The sequence below is a fragment of the Geospiza fortis genome, unplaced genomic scaffold, assembly GCF_000277835.1.
Source record: "Geospiza fortis unplaced genomic scaffold, GeoFor_1.0 scaffold468, whole genome shotgun sequence".
Lineage (NCBI taxonomy): Eukaryota > Metazoa > Chordata > Aves > Passeriformes > Thraupidae > Geospiza > Geospiza fortis.
Genome location: NW_005054502.1, coordinates 862,439 through 875,101, shown reverse-complemented (window position 1 = coordinate 875,101; position 12,663 = coordinate 862,439). Strand labels below are relative to the sequence as shown.

The following is a 12,663-nucleotide window of genomic DNA, read 5'->3' as shown; positions in this document are numbered from 1 at the left end:
CGTGCGACGGGCAGGACGCCTGGGGCAGGTAAGGGCTAGTCCCGGGCGGGGTGGGGAGGGGCCGCCCCCCTCCGCCGGGTCTCACCTCGCTTCTCTCCTCCGCAGCTTCTCCCTGACTCTGATCGACGCTCTGGACACGCTGCTGGTGAGTAGGAGCCAGCCCTGAGTGCCCGCAGCCTGCTCAAGGCCTCTGTGCGCCACCTGTACACTTGGATTTTATGTGGTGGTGCCAAAAGTCAGTTATTCATTGACCTGAGAGCTTTCCATTTCCCTTTGCATCACCCCTTGGGATGGGTGGCAGAGCACCCCTTTCCTGACAGCCTCTGGTGTAAAATTCTAAAGTGTGTGAAAAAAGATTTTTGAAAGATGGAACTGTCAGGTTTTTAGTAATGTGAAAAACGTCAATCGCTTGTTTTTAAAATTTTAAAAGTTTAATAGTAATAAAATGGTTATAAAAATAGTAATACAGTTAGAGTAATAATAATTTGGATAATTTGAATTAGGACAATGTGAGACAATAGAGACAAAGAGTTACGGACAGTCCGGGTACCTTTTTCTGGGCAGCATGAATCCAAAAAAGGGCCCACGTTAACAGAGGATTAAGCCTTAAAAGCAACAGCCTGTTGCATATTCATACACCTGATACATGATGCATAAATTCCATTCAAATACAGGATTCTGTCTGGTCAGTGTCAGCTCTTCCTCCGAATCCTAACAGCGCCTTCGAGGCGGGAAAAAGTTCGTGTCTTCTGATAAGAGGGCAATAAATTCTTTTTCTCTGAAAGATTCAGGTGTCCTGTGGCTGCTATTTCACTGCAAATCCTTTCTTTAAAAAAAGTAGCCTACATAGCATCGTTTTTATTTTAACCTTATGTTATAACCCAAACCTATATTTAACACACTACTTAAGAGAATTAATACAGCATTACTTTCCAACTCAACACATACAATGTTCATTTTAATATTTGCGAAAAGCCAATCATAAAATACGCATTTTGCACAGTAATGTCTGTAGTTAATGATGTCACCAAATAGTAAACCCAACTAAAATCAGCCCCAAATATTGAGCTGCTCTTTGTTTTTCCATGAACTCTAAGCCTGATTTCTCTATTTCCCTGCAGATCTTGGGAAATGTTTCCGAGTTCCAGCGAGTTGTCAACGTGCTGCAGGAGGGGGTGGACTTCGATATTGATGTCAATGCATCTGTCTTTGAAACAAACATTCGAGGTGAGCTGGGGTTTTCTGGGAGTCTGTGTTGGGTTTCCTTCTTGTACAAATCTCAGAGGAGGTGGTCAGAGGGAATTTGGGACACAGAGTAAGAGGAACCATAAACAGAGAGAAAAGCCACAAACAAACGTCACTTCCTTTCAGTCTTTGCACATCCCTTTTTGCTTCCTGTCTCAAGACAAGCAGAAATAGATGTGGCACTTTCAGTATTCTGGTGTGAGGTTTTCAGCTTTGGAATAAATATATTTTTCACTGCAAGCATACAGATTTTATCCTCCTGTCTTTTGTGTGCTGTTTTGGAATAGAGATTATCAGTTTCTGGGATTATTCTTTTTTTTTCTTCAAAATCACAAAGGCTTTTGGAGTCTTGCACCTTGAATGTCTGACTGCTTCAGTGCCATCTAGCTAAATAACACCGTGGTTTTTAAGAAACAGTGTTTTATTATACTTATTCAAAAAACCAGTGTTTATTATACCTGTTAGTTATGCAAAACTGTTAGTTATGCTTCTGTTGTTTGTCCTGCCAAATATTGCTGTGCCAATTTTTGCAGCAGTGTAATTTCTCTGTGGTTGTTACGTGACCATAGGCAAACCTGTGAAATAACTAGTATTAGCTAATTTAGCTGTATTAGCTATATAAGTAATTACTAAATATAGCTAATGACTCACAGCTGCTGTCACATTGAAATTTTGGCCTCTTCCTAGAAAACAGAAATATATCATAGAATCTGAGAGTGGTTTGGGGTGGAAAGGACTTTAAAGATCATCCATTCTACCCCCTGCCATGGCAGGGACACCTTCCACTATCCCAGGCTGCTCCAAGCCCTGTCCAGACTGGCCTTGGGGAATGCCAGGGGTCCAGGGGCAGCCCCAGCTGTTCTGGCCACCCTGTGCCAGGGCCTGCCCACCCTCCCAGGGAGAATTCCTTCCCAATATCCCATCTAACCCTGCCCTCTGGCAGTTTAAAACCATCATCCCTTATCCTGTAACTCCACAGGTTTCTGCTGCCCTGCAAACAAGCAGCAAGAAACAAATCACTCTTCTCTTAACCCATTCCTCCCCACATGGTGTAATGGATTCTGCTGTGTCCTTGCAGTGGTGGGAGGGCTCCTCTCTGCTCACCTGCTCTCCAGGAAGGCTGGGCTTGAAGTGGAAGCAGGCTGGCCGTGCTCAGGACCTCTCCTGAGGATGGCTGAGGAAGCAGCTCGCAAACTGCTGCCAGGTGAGCCCCTGTCTGCTGTGTGTCACTGTGCTGGGGATCAGGAGCTGCCTGCTGCCTGTGGTGGGAGATGCACTGCTGGATGAGCCAGCTCAAAAACCAGTCCTGTGTTCCCTGGGCTCCAAGCTCAGTGCTCCAGGTTTAATTTGTAATGTACGTGTACATGCCAAGTGCTGCGTGTGCTTAACACATCAGTGTGCATGTTGCTTGTTGAGGGGAAATATATTTAATATAAATAATAAGTAAAGGCTGAGAGACAGCAGCTTGTAAAGACAAGAAGATGCTGCCTCATGTGCTTTTTGTGGGCTATGTGCCCTCGTGGCATGGCCCTGTCCCCTTGTGTGCACCCATGGGGTGATCACAGCCTCACTGTTTGCACTTTGCTGGCCAGTGTGTTCAGTGACCACCTTGCTTGTGCTGTAAAAAAATGTGGGGATGCAATCTGCTGCTCTGGCAAGGTGGAAGAGATGCCCAGGACCTTCCCAGGACTGTGTGTACTGTGGTGTTGTGAGGTCCCCAGGACGAGGTGAGAGATGAGAATTTGACTCCGTGTTTTCAGAAGGCCGATATATTATGTTATGTTATGTTCATTACATTTTACATTACACATTACATTTTACATTTTATTATACATTATATATATTATATTTTATTATATTTATTTATTTTATTATATTATTAACTATATTAAAAGAAAGAGGCTACATCAGAAGGCTTAACAAGAATGATAATGAAAGCTTGTGACTGATTCTTCAGAGTCCAACACAGCTGATGGTGATTGGTCATTAATTAAAAACAATTCATATGGAACCAATCAAAGATGCACCCGTTGGTAAATGATCTCCAGACCACATTCCCAAACAAAATCTGATAATTATTGTTTTCATTCTTTTCTGAGGCTTCTCAGCTTCCCAGGAGAAGAAATCCTGGTGAAGGGATTTTTCAGAAAATATCATGGTGACAGTGTGTACCCTCTCTGACCCTCCCAGGATCACACTCAAGTTCTCATTTTGTTCTCTGCAGTTACTCCAGCCCCCATATTCCTGCCCATGTGCAGTGGGGATGTGAGGCACATATTTACTTGAGAGTCTGTTAAACACAACTCTGAGCATTTCTGTGACCCCAAAATCCTGTGTTTCAGCTTTCCAGACCCCAACTGGGATGCCCTATGGCACAGTGAACCTGCTGCATGGAGTAAACCCTGGGGAGACCCCAGTCACCTGTACTGCTGGAATTGGCACCTTTATAGTGGAGTTTGCCACCTTAAGCCACCTCACTGGTGACCCAGTGTTCGAGGACGTTGCCAGGAAGGCTTTGAAGGCACTGTGGAAAAATCGCTCGGATATTGGGCTGGTGAGTGAGCAATGGACTTGGGATGTGCTGGGCTGCTTTGTAGCTTTGTGGATGCAATTCTAGGCATGAAAAAGCATCAACAGAGAGGAGATAGAGTTGGATAAATAACCACAGTGCTCCTAACTGGGCTCAAGGCTCGTGCTCACCATTGTTGCTGAACACCTGCAGCATCCACATCCCTGTTTCACTGCAGCAGCCCAACATTATCCCATTGTTCTGGCCCACACCAGATGTGGCTGGGAGACAAATGCCTCCTGCTGGGTGCTGCAGCTCTTGTGACAGCAGCTGGAGCAGATAAAATGAAAGGTCTGTCTGATGCCTGGTGGGACAAAGGCCTAGGGAAGAGAACAAGAGTAAACTGCACTGAGATATTACCAGCCTGTACAGCTCTGGGGTTCAGGAACACCCAGAGCTGGGTGTATTATCTCCGTGTTAACTGTCTCCTGCTCTTTTCTATTGCTGCTTTTTCAACCTCTGTGAAGTGTTGGTGTTGCATATGTGAACTGAAACAGATTTATTTTTACCCTGTGTTTATTGCCAGAAATTATCCACAGGCTGTATGAAGAAATGTTTCCCTTTGTTTGCTTTGGGATTTGTTTATTTTTGATTTATATCCCAAATCCTTGATCATTGCTGGCTTTTTTTCACGTTTGCTAAGAAAGACATGATTGTGTATTTAATTCTCCATCAGCTGGGTTTGTTCACAGGCTGGAGAGTGCCAGCATATATTTAAATATTAACATGGCAGCTGTTGTTCCTTTGACATTCTTGGCCTCTGTCTCTGTATCTGCACCTCTCCATCCTTCTCTGCTCATTTGAAAGATCAGAATTAGGACCAGACATTTCATGTTGAAATTGTGCATTTTTACAGTAACATTATAATGTGTTGTTTTGGCCAGTGAAGCGTTGATATTGGAAGCATAAAATGTTTATTAGATATATAAAATACATTATCAGCATGAAAATTGTATTTTCTACAGTTTGCATATAAGCATAACAGTTGTGTTTTCTACAGTTTGTATTTCTCTGATGCTGATAAATGTGTCCTGTAATGGAGAAAATGCTGGTTGGAATGGACATTGTATATCTGTGAAACTGATGGTCTGAAAACAGTACCAGGATTTCTTGTGTCACTTGAAGCCCCTCTCTCCTTGTCCTTCCCTCCTTCCAGGTGGGGAACCACATTGATGTGATCACTGCCAAGTGGGTGGCCCAGGATGCTGGGATTGGGGCAGGGGTGGACTCCTATTTTGAGTACCTGGTTAAAGGAGCCATCCTCCTGCAGGACAAGGAGCTGATGTCCATGTTTTTAGGTGAGTCTTTGTTTTCTGTGGGAAGGAGGAGATGAAGGATCTATTGGGACACATTCAAGACTGTTCTGAAGGCTTTGCTGTAATTCTTTTGAACAGTCTGTGATAACAGAGTTACCTAAGTGAGCACCCTGAGAAGTCATTGAACATGGCTCAAGTGAAAAAGGGGCTTCTCTCATTCTTAAAAATAAGCCTTTTTTTGCTTTCTTTTTCTTTTTGTTACAGATGGCTTACCTACCCATCTTTTCTTTACAGAATATAACAAAGCTATCAAGAATTACACCAAGTTTGATGACTGGTACCTGTGGGTTCAGATGTACAAAGGAACAGTGTCCATGCCTGTGTTCCAGTCTCTGGAGGCCTATTGGCCAGGCCTGCAGGTAAGAGCTGTCATACCAGCAGCATCTGCTGATTCTGTTCATCTGTCAGGGACTGGTCTTCAAGAAAAAAGTTACAAATATCATCTCATCTCTGCAGGTTTCAAAGTTTGGTTTGTTCTCTGGTGAAATCTGCAATAGCCTGAGCCTGTAGAAGGTGATGTTGAAGAAAATGTTGAATCTCCCATTCAGCATGATGGGAGGGCACTTCTGTGGTAGCAAGCTCCACTGACAATGGTCCCATAATCCAAATGGGAATATGAGGAAAAAGAAACACACACCTCTTTTTCTATCACCTCACAAATGTTTCATTTGTGTGAATATTTTCCCGTCAAGAGCTTTGCTTTCTCATCAGTCTTCTTGTTTGGACTGAGAATTTGTTTTCCTAACTGAGAGATTGGATGCTGTGATTGACTAAACATTTGATTGAAGAAACACAGCCTTCTTTAAAAAAAAAATCAGAGTCTTCATATTATTTCAGGTGTGGGAATGTGATCCGCTAGAAAAACAGCATTTTCAGTCTTACCTGTTCTTAGGGCATCGTGCCCAGTATCAGTTACCCCACTCAGACTTGCTGAAATACCCATTTCTGTCACTGGGTATTGCTTTGCCTAGAGCAGTGCTGTTGCATCAATTCCTGTGCTGCTTTTTTCACTCCCGTGTTTGTTTGCTGTTTCCTGTCTCCAGAGCCTCATTGGGGATGTGGATAATGCCATGCGCACCTTCCTCAACTATTACACGGTCTGGAAGCAGTTTGGGGGCCTGCCTGAGTTCTACAACATTCCCCAGGGATACACAGTGGACAAGAGGGAAGGATATCCACTCAGGCCTGGTAAAAAAACTGAAATTAAAAGGGACATGAACTCCTGCTTTAGCTCTGCTTGGGAGATCAAATGTTAGCAACACCACAGCTTCCTCCCCAGTTAAGCTCTGACTCAGTTCCTGCCGGGATTTCAGCTGGGATTTCCAGAGTTAAAGCTGCAGATTTTGTTTTCCCCCACTCACAAAGACAGGAAGGAAACAGGAAGCAAACCATAATGTTATTGTAGAAAGGTGGCCTGTTAATGAATTTTGTTCACAGTGTGGAATTTGACATGTTTAAGTGTTAATTGTCTGGCATGGGGTGCTTCAGTCATGTGAAATGTTAAAGGGACTGCTTATGTCGTTTAAATTTGGGAAGTGAAAGTGAATAGACTGTTCCAGGTCTGCATCTAGGAGGGATTCTGTGTTGTCTGTGATACTATAAGGAAATTATCTCTCTTTTTTTTCTCATTTTTTACAACTCTGACAAAAAAAAAAATTAGCCTGATTAGTGGGTCCATAAATGTAAATGAGAATAATGAACTTCCTTTTGGTCTGAGTGTTCAGGTGACATCCACACTGGACAAATCTACCAAAAATACTCATCAGCCCTAACTGTCAAAGGTGTTTAAGTAAAGACCTGTTCCTTTACTAAGTAAACACAGATGGTGCTTATGTTGTCTGTATAGAGTATTTCCACTCTATTGTTCAAAAACTCTATTTTGAGGATTGAATTTCTTGTTTGTAATCCTTTCCAGAAGTATTTTGTTTAACTTTGACAACTGAGTATTAATCTTTTTGTCTCCTGTTTCTCTCCCACTCGCTGAATGTGGGAGGGAGCATTAGTCACTCTTACCTGAGCTGCTGCAGTCTACTTAGAGGGAATTTCTTTGTAGCACATCCTTAGGAAAAGGAAAATCTGTGCTTGGAGCCAGGCAAACCAGGCTGTTCACCTGATTATGCTGAAGTATTTTTAAATTAGTTCAAGGAATAGCTCATCTTCTGTGTGTGTGTGCTTTGATAATCTTTGTGCTGGCAATGTTTGGGTGTTTTGCAGAGCTGATTGAGAGCGCGATGTATCTGTACCGTGCCACGAGAGACCCCACACTGCTGGAGCTGGGGAGAGATGCTGTGGAGTCCATAGAGAAAATCAGCAAGGTGGACTGTGGCTTTGCAACTGTGAGTGCTAAATCCTCTGCCATGGCAGCTGAAGGGCTGCTAAAAATCAGCTTTCAGAGTGTTCTCATGAGTGATGTTTTGTCATTGATTCAAGCAATCATTTTGGGCAAAACATGACTTTTTTTTCCACAAACCCCTTGTATTTCTCTGTGTAGCTGCTCTGGTGATTGCTGGGCATGTTTCTGGTTGTAGCTTCCTCACAGTGGGCCAAATTCTATCATGGGCTGTTGCCCTAGAGCCCAAAACATGGGAAAGTACCAGAAGCTTCTCCTGCATTTCTAGTAGGTGTTGCAACTGAGCAGGAGGACTCTCATGCAGGCTCCTTCTGTCAGCTGTGTGATTCTGCTTTCCCACTATGCCTTGAAAATCTGGTCAAACACACGAGAAGTACAGTGAATGATTTCTATATAGTTATTTAATAGAGGATTTCAAACATGCTATCAAGCTCTATTTTACAAAAAAACTCCTTAAAAATATTGGGAGTGAGTAGGTGAAAGCCTTGATGTTTTTTTCTTTAGTGGGGAAATGATGGGAATCTATTCTCCTTGCCCAGACTGAACTGAGGATGAGTTTAAATGTTAGGAAGAGATTTTTCAGTGTGGGGGTGCTGAGGCCCTGGCACAGGGTGCCCAGAGCAGCTGTGGCTGCCCCTGGATCCCTGGCAGGTTGGACAGGCCTTGGGGCAATCTGGGACAGTGGAAGGTGTCCCTGCCCATGGCAGGGGATGGAATGAGATGATTTTTAAGGTCTCTTCCAACCCAAGCCATTCTAGGATAAGATACAGGGTGAGTTGGTGTCATACTGTGCTGTTTAACTGAGATTAATTCCAAGTTACTTTTAGTTTTCTCCTTTTCTCTCTAAATTCATAACCTATTGAATTCAATGTAACTGTAACCCACTCTGTTCTCTTGTAGATCAAAGACTTGAGGGACCACAGGCTGGATAACCGCATGGAATCCTTCTTCTTGGCTGAAACAATCAAATACCTGTACCTGCTGTTTGACCCAGACAACTTCATCCACAATGATGGCTCAGACTTCGACGTGGTGGTCACACCCTATGGGGAATGTGTCCTGAATGCTGGAGGGTACATCTTCAACACTGAGGCTCATCCCATCGACCCTGCTGCCCTGCACTGCTGTAGGAAGCGCAGAGAAGAGCAGTGGGAGGTGGAAGACTTGATGAGGGAATTCTACTCGCGGAAGAAAACCAAGAAATTCACTTTAAAAAGAGCTCCTGACCATGGTGAAGGGGAAAATGCTAAAGACTCCAAAGATGCCTCTTCAGAGAAAGCTGGAGAGAAGAGAAACTCTAAGAAAAGCTCACACTCCCTCCTGAGCTGCCCCAGTCAATCCTTTAACTCCAAGCTTGCAGTACTGGGACAGGTCTTCCTGGATAACACCTGATCCTCTTTGCATCATCACTTCAAATTGTTGAACTTGTTTCAGATTCTGGGAATATATTTTTATAGTTTCATAATGGAAAGTGTGGTACCTCACAATGTGAATTCTATTATGAAGTGAAACAACTTCCCATTAAATTCTGCTACTGCTCCTTTCTAAGCCATGACTCAGGTGCCAGCTGTTAATGCCTTCGAGCTGCTGATCTCAAAGCAGTTGGTTGCCTGAATATCAAGCAGGTGTCCAGAAAAAGAAAGGTCTACGTGTTAAATGTACCTTTTTTATTGCATTTTGTGAGTTTTAGAGGCTTACAGAAAGATACTAGCTTACTTTGTTCTCTAAAAATGAGCCTGAGTTTCTTGTCATAAGGGGAAAAGGAGGAATTACTGTAGCTTCACTACAACTCTCTGTGTGCTCCATCTTTTATCTCTGGCCACTTTATAAACATGTAGTTCATGTTGAAAAATTGCTGCCCAGTGGAGAAAACCTATTTATTTTGAGTTGAAGGCTCAGTTTTGTTGGGCATGAAGGATGGTGTGGGGGGAGAGGAGCACTTGGAACATGGGAAGGTACTCAGTCCCTCTTGTTTCAGTTCAGCACCTGTGTGGGTCAGCACCTCCTGCTTGAAAACCATTTTAGTGAATGTCCAGGTAATGTCTGGACAAAAAACTGAGCTGGAGGGTGGGCTAGGAAATGTTTGGTTGATTCCACAGTGTAGCTAGCTTATCTCTTATTTCCCCATTTTCTTCCTCTTTCTAACTTCCCTTTGTGCCCCATGTATTTCACTGTACCTCAGTCAGTGCAGCCACCCCAGGGTGCCCCAGCTGAGGTGAACACGAGCCATGCACAAGGCTTGGGTGGAAGGGGACTCAGCCCAGGCTGAAACTGCAGCTGTGCTTTGGTGCTGCAGGCAGCTGAGCAGATGTTCATGAACCTCTTGGTGTTCAGCTGACTTGCACATCCAAACCTTTAAATACATTATTGGTGTCTTTGCAACAGCTGTGTGCAGTGACCAGGAAAGGAGGAATCAGTGTGGCCAAGAGGTTTTCTTTCTAAAGGAAAAACCAAAAGCAGGGCAGAAAAGTGATGGAGTTTCTTCAAGCCTGCTGGAAAGTGAGGAGGTTGGAGCAAGCTACAATTATATGAGTAGGCTAGAGGTACAGGAGAAATAAATCCCTGTGAGCAGGGAAATACTTAAATACAGATGGACCAGTGCCACTCTGCTGATGTGTGGTTGCCTTGAGAAAGTAATTTTTGTTGTTGTTTTGACCTGGATTAATGCTGTAAAGTTAAATAAAGTTGGCATTTTACCCTTTGGGGTAGAAATCTTGTTGCAGTTGTGAATGAGCTGTGGTAAGAGACACTTGCAGTGCTGGACAGGCATATTGAAAGGATTAGTAAGCTACAGAGGTTTTGGTTGTGTCCTTCTTTCCCTGGCAGCTGGGACAGTGCAGGAATTCTGCATTGACACAGCCCTTGCAGCCCTTCTGAGACAGGAGAACCCAAAACCAAGCATTGTTGGACAACGATGAAGCTCTTGTTAGCGGCTCCTTGTTGTCACCATAGGTTATCTTTTTATTTTCCAGCTGTTGAAATCTCACACACTCTTCATTGTTTAATCTGCAGAAAACAAACCCCAGGCCTTCTCCAACAGCTTTGCTCAGTGCTGGGTCAGGTCCTGAATCTCAGCATTGTCCTAGCTGTGAGGTGGAGGAAAATAATGGGACAGGGCAGATCTCCAACTCGTTAGATCCCTCCTGACCAGGGCATTTTGGTACCCTCATCCAGGAACTTTCAGCAGCAGAACCAAGGAGCTGTGGGCTGGGGAGATGAGGTTGTTCCTCAGCATGGTTGGAGGTGAGAGAACTCATCTGTGCATGGCTACTGTGGGTAATTAGATTGATCTTGATCAGATTCCCAGATTTATCTGAGTAGGAAGGCACCCAGACAGATGATCGAGTCCAACTGCAAGTCAGTGGCCCAGACAGGAACTGAAACTTTGGTATTATGACCAGCTGAGCTAATCTCGGATTAGTGCTGTGGGCTGGGTGACTCAGAACAACCCAGAACAGCCTCAACTGTTCCTTGTTCCAGTGTTGTTCCATCTCACAAAGCCTTTATTTTAACAAAAACAAACTGTGATCGTGTCCTCAGTGATCTTTTCCTTAAACAGAAAAGGGTGTGGCTGGGCCTCACTGATGGAAATAAAGGCATTGGGATGGAAATCGAATGGGAGGCAGAGCCACGGGTGTTATAGGTAAAAATCGATAAAGCCAATTTAATAATTAATAAAAAATATATTTTATTCCATGATTGCAAATACGGTCCTCGATCAGCCACAGTCAAAAAGACAGGATCCGCGCTGAGTGAACCTCGCACCTCCCTCTGTTCACTAACGTAGGTCCGGGGCTGTTTTTTACAGTTTTTTCTGCCTGAGGCAGAGGTGCGTCCATTCTTTTGTTACTCAGCATATGCATGAAGTCTCTTTTGTCTGTGCGGGGCTGGACAATGATGTTTCTGGGAGGGTTGATGTCGAGTTAGGGGAATCCAGTATTCAGATGTTTGTTCCTGATGACTCTGGTTATCTTGATGGAAGATGCTTATTGTGAAAAACGCCAATCACTTGTTTTTAAAATTTTAAAAGTTTAATAGTAATAAAATGGTTATAAAAATAGTATTACAATTAGAGTAATAATAATTTGGACAATTTGAATTAGGACAATATGAAACAATAGAGAGAAAGAGTTACAGATGTCCGGGCACCTTTTTCTGGGCAGAACGAGCCCGAAAAAGGACCCACGTTAACAGAGGATTAAGCCTTAAAAGCAACAGCCTGTTGCATATTCATACACCTCATACATGATGCATAAATTCCATTCAAATACAGGATTCTGTCTGCTCATCGTCAACTTCTCCGAATCCTAACAGCGCTTTCGAGGCGGGAAGAAGTTCGTGTCTTCTGATAAGAGGGCAATACATTCTCTTTCTCTGAAAGATTTAGATGTCCTGTGGCTGCTATCTCAGTGCGAGTCCTTTCTTTAAAAAAAGTATCCTACACAGCATCGTTTCTATTTAAACATTTTTTATAACCCAAACCTATATTTAACACACTACTTAAGAGAATTAATACAGCATTACTTTCCAACTCAACACATATAATATTCATTTTAATATTTGCGAAAAGCCAATCATAAAATATGCGTTTTTCACAGTAATGTCTGTAGTTAATGATGTCACCAAATAGTAAAGCCAACTAAAATCAGCCCCAAATATTGAGCTGCTCTTTGTTTTTCCATGAACTCTAAGCCTGAGTCTCTATTTCCCTGCAGATCTTGGGAAATGTTTCCGAGTTCCAGCGAGTTGTCAACGTGCTGCAGGAGGGGGTGGACTTCGATATTGATGTCAATGCATCTGTCTTTGAAACAAACATTCGAGGTGAGCTGGGGTTTTCTGGGAGTCTGTGTTGGGTAAAATACGCATTTTTCACACTTATCAAGTGTTCATCGCTGTTGGGTGTTCCAGGATAGCCCCGGGAAATGCCCATCTCCCCACCGGCCACGTCCTTTCGCTTGCTAATGAGGCTCTCTTTCCTTGCTGCCATCCGGAGTTTCACAATTTCGATGTGCCAATCTGCCTCCTGAGTGTCAGCGTTTCAGATTTTTGTTACACGCACAATTTTATTTACAACTTTATTTCACATCTATTTCCTACAAGCACGAATTATCTCACACCACACATTGCACGGGGGAGCGCGGACAGGCCGCGGCTCCCATCGCTCCCTCCCACACGGCGGGCGC

General features: G+C 43.5%; 2 protein-coding genes across 3 annotated transcripts in view; both read left to right on the top strand.

The window, feature by feature from the left end:
• Positions 1-10,192, top strand: part of LOC102038524 (ER degradation-enhancing alpha-mannosidase-like protein 2) — a 23,469-nt gene extending 13,277 nt beyond the window's left edge. Inside the window, exons 2-10 of the mRNA XM_031063400.1 lie at positions 106-145; positions 1,122-1,227; positions 2,324-2,449; positions 3,588-3,799; positions 4,971-5,112; positions 5,365-5,489; positions 6,174-6,318; positions 7,345-7,466; positions 8,381-10,192. Coding sequence (XP_030919260.1) covers positions 106-145; positions 1,122-1,227; positions 2,324-2,449; positions 3,588-3,799; positions 4,971-5,112; positions 5,365-5,489; positions 6,174-6,318; positions 7,345-7,466; positions 8,381-8,872 — 1,510 coding nt within the window. The 3' untranslated portion in view covers positions 8,873-10,192. The remainder of the gene's footprint in view (positions 1-105; positions 146-1,121; positions 1,228-2,323; positions 2,450-3,587; positions 3,800-4,970; positions 5,113-5,364; positions 5,490-6,173; positions 6,319-7,344; positions 7,467-8,380) is intronic.
• A 1,942-nt stretch (positions 10,193-12,134) lies between these two features.
• Positions 12,135-12,663, top strand: part of TRPC4AP (transient receptor potential cation channel subfamily C member 4 associated protein) — a 37,746-nt gene continuing 37,217 nt past the window's right edge. For both annotated transcript variants that reach the window (XR_004082530.1, XM_031063402.1), the window contains exon 1: positions 12,135-12,301. Coding sequence is in view for 1 of the 2 variants with exons in the window: in XM_031063402.1 (XP_030919262.1) it covers positions 12,161-12,301 (141 nt within the window). In the remaining variant the exon portion in view is untranslated. The remainder of the gene's footprint in view (positions 12,302-12,663) is intronic.